General features: G+C 32.6%; 1 protein-coding gene across 1 annotated transcript; it reads right to left on the reverse strand.

Moving 5' to 3' along the window:
* Nucleotides 1–7,608: 7,608 nt before the first annotated feature.
* Nucleotides 7,609–18,705, reverse strand: LOC134714723 (fibrinogen C domain-containing protein 1-A-like). The gene is made up of 5 exons (XM_063576225.1): nt 18,507–18,705; nt 11,349–11,497; nt 9,756–9,852; nt 8,551–8,715; nt 7,609–8,003 (listed from the first exon to the last, which is right to left on the reverse strand). Exons 1-5 carry the CDS (start codon nt 18,586–18,588, stop codon nt 7,753–7,755), a joined length of 744 nt encoding a protein of 247 aa, XP_063432295.1. The 5' UTR covers nt 18,589–18,705; the 3' UTR covers nt 7,609–7,752.
* Nucleotides 18,706–19,114: the final 409 nt, after the last annotated feature.

The following is a 19,114-nucleotide window of genomic DNA, read 5'->3' on the forward strand; positions in this document are numbered from 1 at the left end:
AATTATATGACCAAACACGACCAAAAAAAACGTGAAGAAAACTTATTATTTGAGTGCATTTTCCTATTCCAATGACTATAACTATGCACAAAATCACCAGACAAAATTCGGAATGAATCTGTAACTAGGCATTAATATTATATTTATTGTCAGATAAATATCTTTAAGTATGACCAAATAAAATGCGGAAATTGATTATTTTGATGAATTTTCTAACTTGAAGGACAATAACTTTGCATTTAAGCGACAGACCTGAACAAAATTCAAACTTGATTTTCAACTGTTCTTGAAAAACAGTACATCATATATCAATTCAATATCTTCAAGCATGATAAAAAAAAAAGGTGGAAAGCTAATTTGCAGGACCTACGGATGGAAAGACAGACAGACGAATGGAGTGCAAACCTTAGATCTTCTTCGACATTGTCAGTTCTCAGAATACTAATATACCGATGATTTTAAAATAAAAAATATAGTGAATAAATTTAGTTAAAACTATTGCAAATTGGTTATAAATAATAGGAAAACGAACTGATATTTAAGCTCCAATTTACTTATTTTTTGCATGACAAGTTTTGGTGACATCAACTTTTACACAATAACCAGGATGTTCCTTTCAACAGAAGCATATGTCGTTCACATTGATTCTTTCCAGAAAATATTGTCCATCACAATTAGAAAACAAAGTAGCTGCCTGTCGAACAGATATGCAACTGCTTTAAATCTCTGATTTTTTTCCTGGTAATATGATATCATTTTTCCCCAAAATTATTAGAATTAACTTTTGTTAGTAAGTTTGCTCTTGATTTAAAGACATATCTGTTATTTTTCTACAGTATGACAGTTGTTTGATGAAATTGATCATTTAGTATTAATGTTTAAGGCTAACTAAACCTTAACTATTCGAGTGTAACTGCTGTAGACTTTTTAAATATAATATTTGAATTTAATTAAATCAGGGAATCTGTAAAAATTACAAGGATAATAATTTAGTATGCCAGACGCGCGTTTCGTCTACATAAGACTCATCAGTGACGCTTAAAGCCAAACAAGTAAAATGTTGAAGAGCATTGAGGAACCAAAATGATAAAAAAAGATCTTAATTATTTCAGTGATTTTGTGAAATCTCTAGTCAAAATCAGGGATTCTATAGAATAACTAATCAGTTCACTGGTTATCAGAATCCCTGATTTTACAAATTCATTGTAACATATATACCATTGTCCGTTTGTGTATCTATTTACATGTAGTATACAAACTAATGAATTATGCACACATCGCGCATTAACTCAAGTATATTTTGATTGATTACCTCAAAACTTCATTACAAATCGAACTGAAAAATGCATACAGCGTAAAAAGAGACCAAAGGCACCACAACATTAGAAGGAGAAATCACAAATAGGAAAGGAAACATCGTCTCCCTAGTGAAGTATCAATTTTGATAAGAAATATGCCAATTAAATGATATCAAAAAGCATTTTTACATAAAGGTGTTTAAGTCTGTGATTTTAAACACTGTAGAGACTTGCATTTTTGTCTCCAAATGTCGGTAGATGGTTCCATAGATATACCACTGCTAATCAAATAATTGTCTTTGATCTATCGAGAGACTCCCGTAGCGTCCCGTTTCCGCCCATATCGGGTCAACACCACAGAACCTTAAAGTAAGTTTTCTGTGTGAGGGAATAGTAAGTTTATCTAGGTAAATTTCTAGGTAAAACATCCTGTTTAAATGTTCTATATGAAAATAGTTTGTTCCCTCCTGTACAATTTTGTCTACTAGTGTCTTAATGCAAATTTTCATTCCATTTCTGTTTGAAGTCGGACATAATTTTTTACATGTGTCGCATTGTTAACTTGCTGTTTATCAATGTCAGTGTCATTAAACAAGTTCGCTTTCCCACATGATTCAATTTGACTATAAATTCTAAAGTTTGAGGTTTTGCACACTCGATGGCGTCTACAATTCTGCTCTGTCCAATTGTTTATTTTCCTTATAGTCTACTCTCATCCATATATCGTGACAGATTCCAGCAGTTAATCATTCCCCGTCATTCTTTCATAAACGTTGGTGTCCATCCTGAATCTCCATCAGCTGGAACGTTTGGGGTGTAACGACCATTTCCCATGAAAAATACGATTTCTTTGATTAAACTGAATTTGTTGCTGCATTTGATCCATTAGATATAAAATATTTTGTTTTTTTAGTCTGGGGATGTCCATAAAGCTATAGTCTGCTTAAAAATAGCATTTCAGATAAAATTCTTTTTGCATATTTATTATCCTGTACTATATTCTAGTTCGCTTATATCAATATTTGTCCAATTTTAAATGCGAAATAATAACACCAACATCATATAAATATAAGCAATAGGGACCCGGAAATATCACATACAAGCAGGCTTTTTATCATTTTTGTTATTTTTAGTTTCAAAATCCGCCAAAAATACATGACACTTGCATTGTGACGTCGGCCATAGCCTTGACGTTACACCTGATAAATTTGAATGGTCAAAATTTCGAAATGGCCGCGAAATCTCGATTTGAAGCATTGAATCCATAATCGGAACCACTGAAAAACGGACATTTACGGAAAATGTGGAGCAGCGGGCGGTTATCGAGTTTTGTGTAGACATTGGAAAAACGTCAACAGAAACAAACAAGTTCTAAAACAGTCTGAGAAACATAGCAAAGTTAGTCGTTCATTGGTATTCAAGTGGCACAAAACGTTTGGGGACGGGAGAGACAATTTGAAAGACGATGAGCGGGAAGTAGACCATCTTTCAGAAAATCAGAAACAATTAAAGATGAAGTTTTGAACGTTATTAACAGTGACCGGCGACTAACAGTTCGCAAAGTTGCAGACAAATGTGACATTTCTACGACAACAGCGCACCACATTTTATCAAATGATTTAAAATTTTAAATATGAATCGAGTATGTGCTAGATGGGTACCACAACTTCTTACAGCAGAATTTTACAAAAAGAATGGAATTATCGAATCAATTCATTAAAAACGTTTCTCGTGGTGGCATACGATTTTTAGACAGAATAATTAAAATATCCATATATACGAATATGAACGAAGATAACGAATTTATCCCATGTCTTAGTCCAAATCGGGCGAGTTTCATGGAAACTCGGGTACAAAGTGGTAACGTGAAAACAACGTTTTTTTCATTATCTAAAAAGTTTTATTGAAATTTTGAAATTTTGCATATTTTACGGGGTGTAAGGTACTTGGTAGAACCCTACAGGTAGTCAAATATAACACGTTTTTTTATACGGAGACAGAGAAACTGGATTGAGTCAAATTTGGCGCTCAATGTTGTAAGAGTTATGTCATAGATGGTGTGACGTCAACGTGGGTCATTTGCATAGCATGGTCATTAGGCCCAATCCTTAAAAATGTGGCAGTCTAGTGCATGCATTTAATGAAATGAGTGTAAATGATTGGCATAATAGAACAAAATCGTAAATGCATCACATATTTGATTACATACATCCTGGATAATCTACAAAATACAATATTACACAAGGAGCATTCGCGCAACTAAGGAAAACTTGCGTGATGTTCCCCGGGATAATGGTTAGCAACGTCCGGGGATATGGGTTAGCAACGTCCGGGGATATGGGTTAGCAACACCCAGGGGCAATGGGTTTTGTAACGACGTGCGTGAACCAATCAAAATAAAAACTTAAATTAGTTGCGGCTGTCTGAAACTTCCGAATATCCGGTTATTAAAATATATGGTTCACGTAGCTAAGAATAATTCAAACGTCAATATATTAGTATTTTCGCCAAATTAATGTCTTAGCATAATAACGGAAGGAATTTAGATTTTGAAATTAGAATAACTGACCAGCAAAACAGTAAAATACAGACGTATGATATCGGGTTCCATTCCCACGACATAATCTTATTCACATGCGTTTGATACTTTAAGTTTGAAAGCGGAATACAACCAAATACACATTAAATGAACTTAAAGATGAACAAAATAGGACAGCCGAAGTGCATTGATTGAACTTTGCATGAGGGAGTCGCAATCTGAGAATCACTACTCTATTTATAATCACATCAGTCATAAAGCACTGGTGACTGGGTCAAATTTATCCTATTCGTTTTATTTTTAAGTCTGTCTTAGTTCCGATAACAACAAGTTTAAACATTATTTAACACCTACATATACTGTTTATTCTGAGATCCCCCAAGTTTTTGGTGGGGTTCTTGTTGCTAAGTCTTTAGTTTTTTATGTTGTGTATTGTGTTTTATTTTTTGTCTGTTTGTCTTTTTATTTTTTAACCATGGTGTTGCCACCGTCAATTATAGATTTGACGGTCGCAAATGCAGTTTTATTGGCGACGCGTAGCGGAGATTCTAATGCATTTCAGAAAGAATATACAGTAGTATACCGCTGTTCAAAACTCATAAATCCATGGACAAAAAACAAAATCGGGGTACCAAACTTAAACCGAGGGAAACGCATTAAATATAAGAGGAGAACAACGACACAACACCGAAACGCAACACAGACAGAAACGGACCAAGCATCAGACAAAATTCCACGAGAATAACACATATAACATCTAAACCAAAAACCTGAATTTGGGATAAACAAGTACCGTGTCACGTCTTATCTTAATATCACAAAAATAAGAGAAACCAAACGACACAACATTAAAATGCAACACACACAGAAACGAGCAATAATATAACAATGGCCATCTTCCTGACTTGGTACAGGACATTTTTAAAGGGGAATAAAAATGGTGAGTTGAACCTGGTTTTGTGGCATGCCAAACCTCGCACTTAAATAGCAAAGTTAAATATAACATTGAAATGACAACATAATATTACAGGACTACAATACAAATAAATAGGAGAACATATTAGACAAAGAAACACATGATTAACAGATAACAAAAAGAATCAGGTTTAAAATTCAATACGTCCAATAGTTATCAAAAGTACCAGGATTATAATTTACCAAAACGCGCCTCGTCAACACAAGACTCACCAGTGACGCCCAGATATAAAAGATCGAAAGTGAAAAAAAGTACAAAGTTGTACAGCACTGAAGATCAAAAGTTGAAAAAGGTTGTGCCAAATACGGCGTAGTTTTTACACTGTGAGTTTTTATGCTTGGGATAAGAACATCCTTATTATTTAGAACAATTAATGCTATTGTAAACAGCTAATTTTATCAAATGAATATGAAAGAGATATACATAATGAAACTGAAGTATTAACTAATTACTGAAAACTAAAACCGAATACACAATGCTAAGACAAACACAGAACATACACACCCGAATCAGTTCAGGCCTAAACGCAGTAAAATATAAATTTTAAAATGACGTCACATACGATAGCGAAAAGGCACAAACATTACGCCACATTTGAATTTATGAAATTTAGAAACAGCATGACGTCACATATTAAAAACTATAATTGAAAAGTAAGATAGAATTAGGATTGATTTAAGATTATATTGAACTAAATACTGATTTTACATCCGGTTTGTTATGAATCCAACTTCAAACGTAAATTATCGAACAAAATTAAATATAATTAATAAAGGCGGTGATTAATTTTTCTTTCCGTAACTCCTAAATATAATAAAAAAAGACTAAAAACACATTTGACAAAATCCGATGAGAATTACAAATATAACATTAAACATTAAAACTAAATACATGAATCTTGGATAGACAAGTACCGTAACACGTCTTATAATAATGCGAATTCACATTCAGAAAAACAGTCACAATCGGGAATAAGTCACGTGTGGTAATTAAAAGATTAGACGACATAATGACAAATAAAAAAAAAATCCGCGAAACTTCATGAATGACTTTGGCGCAAAGACGTCATGGGTAAACGTGACGTCATACAAATGAAAACTTACAAACTGGAGGTTATTACGTTACCTGTACGCTTCAAATTCGGATAAAATAACATTAAAACGGCGAATTCGAGGTAGGTTTTGTTTTATTTATGATTATATAGTAGTAATCGAACATTTGTTGATTCAATCATTTCAAAATGGTTGTTCCTCCTTAGTTACGCATTTGACGGCAACTGTTAGCCAATGAAAACAATTGTTACATACAAATTGCATTAGAATTTGGGTTCGTCGTCCTGCGTCCGTCCTCGTCGTCCGTCGTCGTCGTTAACTTTTACAAAAACTTCTCCTCTAAAAGTACTGGGCCAAATTTAACCTAACTTAGCCACAATCATCATTAGGGTATCTAGTTTAAATAGAGTATCCAGTTTAAAGAATGTGTCCGGCAACCCGGCCAACCAACCAAGATGGCCGCCATGACTTAAAATAGAACATAAGGGTAAAATGTAGATTTTGGTTTATATCTCTGAAACCAAAGCATTTAGAGCTAATTTGACAGTTGTAAAATTGTTAATCAGGTCAAGATCTATCTGCAGGTGTGAAATATTCCAAAGCAAGAAACATTCAAATTTCTTCATCAATATATCATACGGACAATTAGATGTCAGTTTTTTCTCTGAAAAGTATAAAGTATATAAAATATTCCGGTAAAAGAGGGACTAAAGATACCAGAAGGAAAGTCAAACTCACAAATCAAAAATAAACTGACAACGCCATGGCTAAAAATGAAAAAGACAAACAGACAAACAATAGTACACACGACACAACATAGAAAACTAAAGAATAAGCAACACTAACCCCGCCAAAACTTAGGGGTGATCTCAGGTGCTCCGGACGGATAAGCAGATTCTGATCCACATGTGGCACCCGTCGTGTTGCTCATGCTATACCAAATCCCGTAAATAGTATAATTCATTAGGTCACATTCATAAAGGTAATATATAGTTGTTTACAATCCTCGTCTCTGGTAGATACATTAAGGGCATTCATACCACATCTCTTTCTTTTCGTATCATCAGAAAAAAATGTATAATTATTACCCAAAGTAGTAGGTCTAGTATGATCCCTTTTTGGCCCCAAAATATAGCAGATTTACAAAAGTTTAAAAATTTAAACTTTTAGTTATTTATTTAAAAGTCGATTGCTTCTGCTACACAAATAAGTGCTGTTTTTGACAGTACAATGCACATATATCGGGTACTAGCACCGTTAAGTCATGCTAAATTACTAAAATCTTCACAATTCTAGCATTTTAGTTAAATTTTAGACGGTTTCCGTGTAAAACGAAAGTGACCGCATTCGTGTTCATCCTTAATATTAAAATGTAAGTTGTATTTGATGATAATACATAACATATATAAATTAAAAGATTGGGGATGAATACGGATGCGGCCACTTTCATTTCTGACAAAAAAACATCTGAAAAAGTTACATTTTTTGGCAAGTTTGGTAGTTTTTTCATATTTGAGCTTGAATCGGATCGTGTTTAATGACTAAATGAGTTAAAAATCTTTCACATAAACTAATTGAATGAAATGCAATAGACACTTAACTGTTTAAAAAATGTTCAAAATCTTTCCTCAGATGAACCTGAAATTTGAGGCCAAAATCGGTCCTTACCGGACAAACTCCTTTGTTATGTTCTTTTCTTGTGTGCTTGATCATTAATTGCTTTTTTCAGGAAATAAAAACAAATCTTTTTTTATTTCGTTTTATTCAAATGTTGATTAATTTCTATCTGTTTTACTCTAGTTTGTTTAGCCTCACCTAAACTATACCTTGTAATGAATTGCAACTAAAAAAGACTTTTCGATAAATAACAAATTTTGCAATGGTTTCTTATTTTTTCTTTCGAATCATCATGTTGGTTGTCTTTAATGAGTAGTTATGGCCTTTCCAAGCTTTCCAATTGATTCCATCAGCGTGTGACGTGTGTTTCCCGCCAAGATACTGTGCATTTAAGTTGGAATCGTGGCAGGATCCGTACCACCATGCACCTTTGAACGAGGAAGCACAGTTACTTCCATATTCGTCGTTATCCTGGTCTTTCGTAGTAAAGTTCTTACCATTATGGTTGCTTAGTGAATCACCTTTGAAAAAAAAGGTATAAATTCATGACATGTCCCGTATTAAATAACGATATTCATTCACTCATAATAATTTAATCAAGGATTGCTAGACGTATGTAAAATGAAATAAAATCTTATTCCAATGAAGTAATGAATTTTCTAAATAATCTACAGAAGAACAAACCCCCCTGCAGTCTACATTTTGTTTCTCAAAACCCATTGTTCGAATACTACAACTTCGCTTTTTTTTCCTTTAACACAAAATGCTCACCATTAAATTTTCTTCCTCCATGTTTTATCAACATAAACGACATATATATGCGACTCCCCCATTAAAATTTAAAAGAAATTAGATGGATTTATTTTCCCCATGCAAATTATAGTATTAAGGGCGCTTTTTATATTGAATATTCAATTTTCTTCAAATAGTTTTATATTTATTATGCAATGAAGAGAAGAACGTCTTTGGTACATGTCAATGAAACGTGATGTCAACGAAACGTAACCCAATCATAAATAAATTCAGCACAAAACCAAATGTATTTATAATCTTATTTGATAAACTAACCAACGTTGCCAGTATAGGATGAAGTGGTTATCTTGAATTTTGAACCTTCATTCCCGATTTTGAAATTTGCATATTTTGCATATCCAGTATGATTGGTAAAGTCCTGCATCGTGATTAAGAGTTCGTACTTGTCTTGGTTGGTAATAATGTTGAGCTTGTTATTGCCTATATGTTAAATATAGGCACAATATTTACTGATAATACATAATAGTAATTTATATTATAATGAACTATATGAGTTGAATGCACCTTCGCGGATTAGTATCTATGTTTCTATACAATAAATACTTAATTTAAAAAAAAAATCCGATGGAATGTCCTAGAAATATGCATTGATTTCCTTTAAAATCTCTTAATGTATATTTCTTACAGGACCTTTTTATCCGAAATTAAACAATGTTGATGTACGAATGAACCTCGATAAAGAAAGTAAAACAAGGATATTGGAATATATCACTAACAGACCAGAAGGTGTAGAGAATATTTTATGAAGTGTGTGTAGGTCATACTAATATCGCCACTTTGACACTGTAAAGCTAGGAACAATTAATTAGTTTCAAATTCAATGTTTGTTTTGTTTTTTTCCCCTCTAAACATTCAGATATATTGACACGAACTGTGTAGACTCGTGGTGATTTATAGCTTGAAATTTAGAATACAGCATTGAGTATTGTTATAGCTTTTATGTTTTCTATATTGTCGTTCAATTACTGTTTCATTCTAATGAAATCTTTATGTTTCAATGTTTTTTACTGACCAACACTTATCGTCATACTTAGAGAAAACTATTGTTTTTAAACCTAGATTACGTACAACGGAATATGTCGCAAACTGAGTTTACGTACGACAGCAAAATAAACTGTCCCGAGCGAAACATTCGACTAATATGACAATTGTTCAATTTTCAAGTAAAGGGTAACATATTTTTAAATATCCAGAAAGTGTTGTATATGTTTCATTAAATTAAAACTTAAAAACATATACTTACTACATATCAGCTTGCGATGAAACAGTAGTTTGTGGCAAATCGAAAAGCTTTTACAAACTTTATCAATTAATATGTATCTTATGATAGTAAAGTAAGATCTTATAAATTGGACGTTAAACAGGTATATTTTTTTTTAGTTTTCTCGACTGATTTAGAACATGTATTATTTGAGAATGCATAATAATAGCATGTAGAAATAGATTACGAGAAAACTTACCCAGCCAATGTTCTCCGTCCAATGTTCCAAACCCAAATTTATAATCATTCCATCCTCTGTAAAAATCAACATCACCGTTTAGTCGTTGTTGGAACACCTATTGTTGTAAAGAGATTCGTATCTTTATTTGAAATGTCCATAACGACTTTTTGTTTACGGCTCGTTTAAAAGTATCTCAGGAAATAAAAATCATCAAAACATATTGTAGAAACTCATGCTTTAACAAGTTTCTTGAGAGGTTGCATGTGACCTAAGTTATATAATTAAAAGATCTGTATACGTTTTTGTGATGATTCATAAATACATTTTGGAGTTATTGAGTTTTTTTGTTAAAAAGAGGTTTTTTTTAACATGTTGCATCGTATCTTAGAACCCATCAATGGCTTTTGCTTAAAACTTTACACACCTCTTAGTTATATTAATCTAAAGATCTGAATACTTTTTGGTGGTGATTAAAATTATTTTTTTAGAGTTATCGAGTTTTTTTGTAAAAAAAGTTTTTTTTACATGTCGCGCCGTATCTCAAAAACTATTTATGATTATTGCATAAAACTTCTCAGACAAGAGTAAGGGCGTATCATGCGCTCATGGCGCAGCTGCTGATTATTCCAATTGGTACGATATTTCGTGTATTGTGTTTTCTATTATGATTATGATAATTACATCGCGGAATTCGAAATATCTGTAAATGTATTTGCTATGAGCAATGGAGATGGAACTGTTTATCCTCATGGAGCACCTGGTTCTGGTGGAGTTCGTAATGCTTGTTCTTTAATATTTTAAGGACAGTTGTTGTCTTTTCGTTGTTTGTCATATGTTTTATGGTACCGGTATTCTAAATGTATGGCGTTTGATAGCCCCGAAGTGCCTTTTTTCATTTTTCTAATAAGATATATTGGACAAGTTGCATTCATTTAATCAGATGTTTCACCCTCGAGTGATTTACCACGGTACCTGAGACAAAAGGACAGAGATGAACACTACATACAAATGACGGCCTTCAAAATTGAAAAAAAAAACCATGCCCATTAATAAAGAAACAATGAAAAATATAAAAGAGAAATGTTAATGTTAAAAAGTAAAATCACAAAAATACTGAACTCTGAGAAATATTCAAAAAGGACAGTTCCTAAATAATGTCTGTCTTTCTATCTTCTTTGTTTGTATGTCTTTCTTTTATGTGAGCCGAGTGTTGGTGTTGGTGTTTACGAGATCTATAGTTCAATGCATTCAGTATTAAACAGTTATTTTTTGTATCATTTTATTTCTCAGTGGGGTCTATTGTACTATTCAATAAAAACGAAAATTATATTAATCTTATCAAACTGTTGTTTATGTTTTAGTAAACATACATACTATATAGATCTGACTTGAGTCCCAAAGACTACTCTTTTTTTGTGTTCTTGTTTAGTTTTTTGTGGTTTTGTTTGATTTTTTTTTGATTTTTTTTACATATAACTACATTTAAATTTGATCAAAAGTTGCATTGATGCATTTGCAATTGAAATACACAAAAATTGTAAAACTGAACTCCTCGAGATACACATACGTTTCAATCTAATACACATTTGAACTGTCGGTGATTTTACTCACCGTCCATCCGCCCCCTACGTTGTCCGTCTCCATATTACAATATACATTGAATCCATCCTCCAATCCTTCAGGGTAAATCATGTACACACCAGTGCCTTTCTTAATGTCGATGTCACCACAGTCAGAAGGAAAACCGATGTTATATCTACCTATAAATTTAAAATCACACATAAGGAATTAGAAAACAAATTATCATTCTAGGCTCGTTCTTCGAGAAAGATACTGATTTGAAATTAGAAATTATAAAAGACACCGAAATTGTTTTTATCGATCTGCTATCAATATTTTTAAACAGTTTTAGATAAATATCCAAAATACCACTTTTAATCGATGTTTTTTTCACATGGTCCTTTTCAATTAAAGAGTACAGGCAAATTATATGGTTTTTAAATGCACGGGAAGTCAATAAACATTTGATATATAAGATTCTAAGAGGCCAATTAAAATCTCTAAAAAGAACTTTAAAATAACGGATATACAAGACCCTTGTAAGCAAGCATATCTGCAAATTAAGAATAAGAAAACACTACAAAGTTGACATAAGAAAATGCCTGTACGAAGTCTGAAAATGACAGTTGATATTGATTCGGTTGATAACGTTTGAGCTTTTGGTAATGCCATTTAATTAGGGACTTTCCGTTTTGATATCTCCGAAGTTCAGTATTTTATTTTTTTTAAATACTGAATTTTCGGATTCACTAGTACTGTAAATCCAAAAAATTACTTCCTTCAACGCATAAGATATATAACGTGTTGGTTTCTTTTCTGTTGATTATATATAAATCCGATTAATGATAGTCGATGATCAGTTTCATGTAGTAGCAGATTTATTTGCTGCAACTCATTTAAAGCCTTCTTCTCTAACGAGAAAGGTAAATATGCTAGATAAACTTACTGTATCACAAGCCCAGTAGCCAGTACTTCGGTACTGGCATGAAAATGCGGATTTTTTGTGTTATTAAAAAATGCTGTTACAAAATATTAGAAATTATTATAAATTTAGGAATGTATCTCCCTCATGCAAAGCTCTGATTCCTTTCACGGATTTGGCTATACTTTTTGGACCTTTTGGATTATAGCTCTTCTTCTATTATTTAAGCTTTGGATTTTAAATGTTTTGGCCACGAGCATCACTGAAGAGACATGTATTGTCGAAATGCGCATCTGGTGCAAGAAAATTGGTACCGTTAATTTTATTACTACCACTGGGTCAATGCCTCTTCTGGTGAACTATTAGTCCCCGAGGGTATCACCAGCCCAGTAGCCAGTACTTCGGTACTGGCATGAAAATACGGATTTTTTGTGTTATTAAAAAATGCTGTTACAAAATATTAGAAATTATTAGAAATTTAGGAATGTATCTCCCTCATGCAAAGCTCTGATTCCTTTCACTGATTTGGCTATACTTTTTTGGACATTTTGGATTATAGCTCTTCTTCTATTATTTAAGCTTTGGATTTTAAATGTTTTGGCCACGAGCATCACTGAAGAAACATGTATTGTCGAAATGCGCATCTGGTGCAAGAAAATTGGTACCGTTAATTTTATTACTGGCGGTGTGCTGAGATGATTGAAGCTGTGAATTTTCTACTTGATAATATTTATGTCATTTTGGCAACAAAGTTTATCGACAGGTTATAGGTATCCCCATGGGCACTAATTGTGCCCCTTTAATAGCAGACTTGTTTTGAACTGTTACGAATCATAGTTTATCACTAATCTCAGCAGAGACCCGTCGAAATTGAATTTAATTGATAAATTCAACAACACTTATCGTTATCTTGATGATATTTTTTCGTTAAATTATCAAGAATTTTCTCAATATACTGCTGAAATTTACCCCAAGGAAATAAATCAAATTTATTCTGTAATAACTGTCCTTTCCTTGATTTAGATATTTCGGTTTTAAACGGAAAACTCCACACTAAAATTTACGACAAAAGAAACGATGTTTCGTTCCCTATTATTAATTTTCCATTCTTAGATGGTGATGTTACTTTGACACCATCTTACGGTGTTTATATTTCACAACTTGTTCGCTATTCCCGTGTCTGTTGTGACGTTTTAGATTTTAACGAACGCAACCTATGTATTACTGGTAAATTATAAAACCAGGGATATCGTTACCATAAATAACTTAAAACCTTTACTAAATTTTTCCATAGATATAAAGATTTGGTATTGAAGTTTGGTTCCATGATCCATGTAAACTTGTCGCTCCTTTAAATAAACTTATTATTAAAGGTTACCTATTCAACACTGTAATAAGATCAATGAATATTGTGTTTATTGGTATAAATATTTATTTTGTTATCAGTAAATTAAAAGCTAATTAAATATTACTAGTATGTTATATTCATATACACATTCATGAATCTACAATCTGTCGATATCTGTAACTTGGCATTGCACAAGGTCTTTCTCTGGCTGTTTATGACGTCTTTACACTAAATCCATTGGATGAAGGATGTTTACGGATTTATAGTTTAGTCTTAGATGCATGATTTTTTATTGGTTGTTAGTGGCTTTGAACTAGCTGTAAAATAACTGCGAGTACTCTCAGATCTGTTCATTGTGTCTTTTTGTTTCGGGATGTATAAGTACCCGGCCACGTCCACTTGTATTTTTGTCCATCTGATGAGTTAGGCCTTTTTCAACTGATTTTTATAGTTCGATATTATGTTGTACTGCTATAGCACTGTCCCAGGTTATGGGAGGGTCGGGATCCCGCCACATTATTTATGAATGTGCCTGTCCCAAGTCAGGAGCCTGTAAATTCAGTGGTTATTGTTTGTTTATGTGTTACATATTGGTTTTTTGTTCATTTTTTTTACATAAATAAGGCCGTTAGCTTTCTCCTTTTAATTGTTTTACATTGTTATAGGGGCCTTTTATAGCTGACTATGCAGTATGGGCTTTGCTCATTGTTGAAGGTCGTACAGTGACCTATAGTTGTTAATGTCTGTGTGCTGGTACCTTTGATAACTATTTACAACACTGGGTCGATGCCACTGCTGGTGGACGTTTCGTCCCCGAGGGTATCACCAGCCCAGTAGTCAGCGCTTCGGGGTTGACATGAATATCAATTATATGGTCATTTTTATAAATTTTTTGTTTACAAAACTTTGATTTTTTTTAATAACTAAGGATGTTCTTACCCTCAGGATATGAGTACCTTAGACGTATTTGGCACATCTTTTTTGGAATTTTGGGTCCTAAATGCTCTTCATTTTTGTATTTGTTTGGCTTTTTAACTGTTTTGATCTGAGCGGCACTGATGAGTCTTATGTAGACGAAACGCGCGTCTGGCGTATTAAATTATAATCCTGGTACCTTTGATAATTATTAAGTCTTTTGTGGATAGTTGTCTCATTGGCAATCATACCACATCTTCTTTTTTATATATTGTATACATATTTATCATAAGCTTAAAACTTTACTGAAATCATAATACACAAGTATATGATAAAAATGTGTGCATTTAGACTACACAACTCCAAGAATATACAAGACCATGACACTAAAATACAAATTACTCTGATTTATAAGCAAAACATATACAAATTGAGTTGAAATCAGATGGCAAGGAAATAAGACAAGTCGTGTAGAATCTAATCATATTTTTTTTCGTCAAGAAGCCCAATCCCCTTTCAAAATATTATGCAATATGCCTCATACGACATAGAAACATAAGTCTTGAATAAATATCACTTGACTGAAGAGTAAATTGTGTTGATACTTATCGTGTGAAAAGGGGGAACCTGATCCTCTGTTTTAATTGTTGGTATGATATCACAGGTTCGGTTTTTTTGGAAATAAACTTTGTAAAGAATTCGAGAGAACTAGCAATGCAGCGTTGTTTGTAAGTGCATGTATAAAACTTTGCAACCAATAGAGTGAAATAAGATTAAGTTACTCGTAATTTTTTTGAGAAATTGAAGAAAAAATAAAACGGGCCTAATATTTACAGATATTTCTCTTTTTAAATATTTTTGGGTCAAACAATGTAGGACTTTGATTTAAGTATGGTGAAGAATATTGACTGTGAATGAATGGTCTTATTAAGACATTTGAAAGCACGAGTAATGTAGTTCTGTGCAATCTTTCTTCTCACTGCCTAAATTAGCGATTGGTTAATTATGAAGTGGCCCTGTACTTATACATCCCGTTATTGTGTTATTGACAAACATTGTTGTATTCCTGTCTTTCGTCTTTGCTATGTGCTTTGTCTATATGCCTTTTTTTATGTTTCTTTGATACATATATGACGTGGCTCTGTATTTATACATCCCGTCATTGTGTTGTTGTACTATGGTAAATGTGTGTATTATTGTCTTTTTTTATATGCTTGGTCTATAAGCCATTGTGTGCTTCTTTGTTACATATTTGTCTATTGTTATAGTGATTATAATTATAACATAATGTTGAATGTTGTATCCCTTTCTTTGACAGCTTTACCTATTATGTTTGTTTATTTTGTTCATACATCTTTGTCCATATAATGGAATTAAGTGCAACTGTCACTGATGAGTCTTATGTTGACGAAACGCGCGTCTGGCGAACTAAATGACAATCCTGGTACCTTTGATAACTGTCATAAAAGTTGTTTAGCTATGTTTAAAACCTGATTGAATCCATCATTTTCTACATACTTTCCTTTTTGAATTTTCTTCGGAGTTCAGTATTTTTGTGATTTTACTTTTTTCTATATATGTCGGCGTTTGATTTTGTTGCATTCAATTATTTGATGGATGAATTTTGAACAGCGGTATACTTCTGGTGCCTTTTTATTAAGATAAACGCGAGTCTGGATATACAAGCTGAAAATTTGAAGTCCCAAAATATCACCTCAAAATTCAAAAACAAAAAAGAAAGCAGCAAGTAATTTTGTAGATCCGAAGGATATAAATATTCAGCTACTTCACAAAATATAGAAAGAAACTATGTCTGGTATCATCTGATGAAACCCTCTATAATTGTTTCCAAGATTATAATTTAATATGCCAGATGCACGTTTCTCGTACATAAGACTAATCAGTGACGCTCAGATCGCAAAATAGTTGTTAAGCCAAACAAGTACAAAGTTGAAGAGCATTGAGGACCCAAAATTTCAAAAAAGTTGTGCCAGGGAGATACAGTTATATATGCCTTAGAAAATCCTTAGTATTTAAAAAAATCATTCTTTTGTAAGCATGACATTAAGAAAATTTCCACATCATTGATATTCATCTTAACATTGGATTGCTTACTTCTGTGCTGGTGATACAAAATTGATGACAATGTTATAGTTTAATCTATATAGTTTTTTAACCTTTTGGATTATAGCTCCCCATCTTTTATATAAGCTTTGGATTTCAAATATTTGGCAACGAGCATCACTGAAGAGACATGTATTGTCGAAATGCGCATCTGGTGCAAGAAAATTGGTATCGTTAATTTTATTACTACCACTGGGTCGATGCCTCTGCTGGTAGACTATTAGTCCCCGAGGGTATTACCAGCCCAGTAGCCAGTACTTCGGTACTGGAATGAAAATACGGATTTTTTGTGTTATTGAATTTGCTGTTACAAAATGAGAGAAAATATTATAAATTAAGGAATGTATCTCCCTCATGCATAGCTCTGGTTCCTTTTACGGATTTGGCTATACTTTTTGAACCTTTTGGATTATAGCTCCCCATCTTTTATATAAGCTTTGTATTTCAAATATTTTGGCAACAAGCATCACTGAAGAGACATGTATTGTCGAAATGCGCATCTGGTGCAAGAAAATGTGTACCGTTAATTTTATTAACATCCACTTAGTAATATGATATTTTTAAAATTTAAAGTATCTTTGAAGGATGTTTTTAATTAAATCACAATTGTCAAGCGTAACAATCTGCCAATACGATGTTTATGTTGTGAAATAAACAAAAGTTTATGTTGTGAAATAAACAAAATAGGGATGTATATTACTGCTGCTCAAACCACATTAACAAAGAACTTCTGACATTATTCTGGTGGGTTAGAATCACATTGTTTCACATGTAGAATCAAACACTGTTTTTGCAGTGACGACAGTAGGAGAGTAGTTCGAAAATAAAGTGGAGTGCAAAGCAGAAAGTATAACAAAAAAATTGAATGATAAAGTAAATTCAAAAAGACCGACAGAATCAAACTTAATTAACCAACATCGGATGAAAAAAAGCTTGTCATTCTAATCCCTGATTCAAACAAAGTTCCCATGCATTAAGAATAAGAGCCGAACCAAACATTTATTTCAACAAATAAATAGTGTTTAACTGATAACTTTTATCAGTTGGAGACCCTCTGGAACCCCCGAATATTCGGTCATCATTTATGGTCATGTCAACTGTAGTAGATAAATGTATTTGCAAATAAAGAACATAAATAGGACTGCCAAAAATGCAGTGATTCAACTTTTTAAGAGGCAATCCTAATTTGAGAACCAAGGCCCTATTTATAACCAGTTTTTTTTTAATTGTCCATCTTTTCACCAGTCGTAAAGCACTGGTGACTGGGAGGAATATATCCTAATAAAAAGTAATTAGGTAAAATTAAAAAAGAGCATTTGTCAAAAAACAAAATTAACTAAAAAATATTGAAAAAAGTCATGGAGCTCCTTTTCAAAATATTTCATTTTAAAAAACAAAGTTGGAAAATGTTTGACTCGGGCTTTTACCTTGTATTTGCATTGGTATATTTGGGTCTCAAATCAAAATTAAAAAATAATAAGAAACTGCTTAAATTTTCGCAAATGACCTTTTATAATTTATTGAATCTTATATAAACAGATAAATGGGTGTTTCGGGACGAAATATTTATCGTAAATGGTATGGGGAAAAAACAAGGAGTCCGAACATTTGACACCAATTCCAAAACCTCACCTTAGTACATCCTTTACATTTTTTTAAAATCTACATATACTGTTCATTCTTTAAAAAGACAAATATAATGCTCAAGCTGACAAAATAAGTAGTAAATTTAAGCATACCAACACCAATTCAACATAAGATAGATGATTGTGTTTAATGTATAGATAATTAAAAAATAAATAATAACGCAAACATAATTCACTCTTATAATATATTCTTATAATAATCACCAGAAACGCTAACATAATTTACTCTTATAGCTTATTTTAATGATACTCACTGGAAACGCTAATAGAATTTACCAGTACGATAATCAAATAAAATAGCATCACAAAGTACCATATGGATGACTTTTTGACCATCTTGGTGGATGAAAAATTCAAACGACAAGTTATACGTCATATAATATAATAACTGAACTGTGCAATATAATACTTGCCGGAAACGTATAATTGCTACTGTAGGGAACACTTGTGAGAAAATAAATACAGGCCTAGATTGATCTTTAGTGCATCATTGAAAAGTGTCTTGTGTTCGGATTGAAAAAAAATGTTTGCAATATAAAACGTTAAAATATTGATTATGTCTTGGTACTCAATAGTTTAATACACCAGACGCGCGTTTCGTTTTTAAAAGACTCATTATTGACTCTCAGATCAAAATATTTATAAAATCAAGCAAGTGCAAAGTTGAAGAGCATTGAGGACACAAAATTCCATTCCATTCAATAATCTACACTTAAACGTGTGTTTATTTATTCCAGTAGACATGAAATAAAATCAGCGACTGCTGTCTAGAAATTGACGCAGATGGGAATAGTTCAAAGTATGATCTAAGAATGTTGCCCCTTTCCTACTGTCAACGTATTTCTCAGTAGTAGCATACGCT

Source organism: Mytilus trossulus, chromosome 4 (assembly GCF_036588685.1).
Source record: "Mytilus trossulus isolate FHL-02 chromosome 4, PNRI_Mtr1.1.1.hap1, whole genome shotgun sequence".
In the NCBI taxonomy this organism is placed as follows: Eukaryota; Metazoa; Mollusca; class Bivalvia; order Mytilida; family Mytilidae; genus Mytilus; species Mytilus trossulus.

Coding starts and splice junctions, on each gene's coding strand:
- LOC134714723 (XM_063576225.1), bottom strand. CDS start 18,588: ATGGTCAAAAAGTCATCCATATGGTACTTTGTGATGCTATTTTATTTG. Junction 8,716..9,755: donor GGACGGAGAACATTGGCTGG/GTAAGTTTTCTC, acceptor TTTAACATATAG/GCAATAACAAGCTCAACATT. Junction 8,004..8,550: donor ATCCTATACTGGCAACGTTG/GTTAGTTTATCA, acceptor TTTTTTTCAAAG/GTGATTCACTAAGCAACCAT.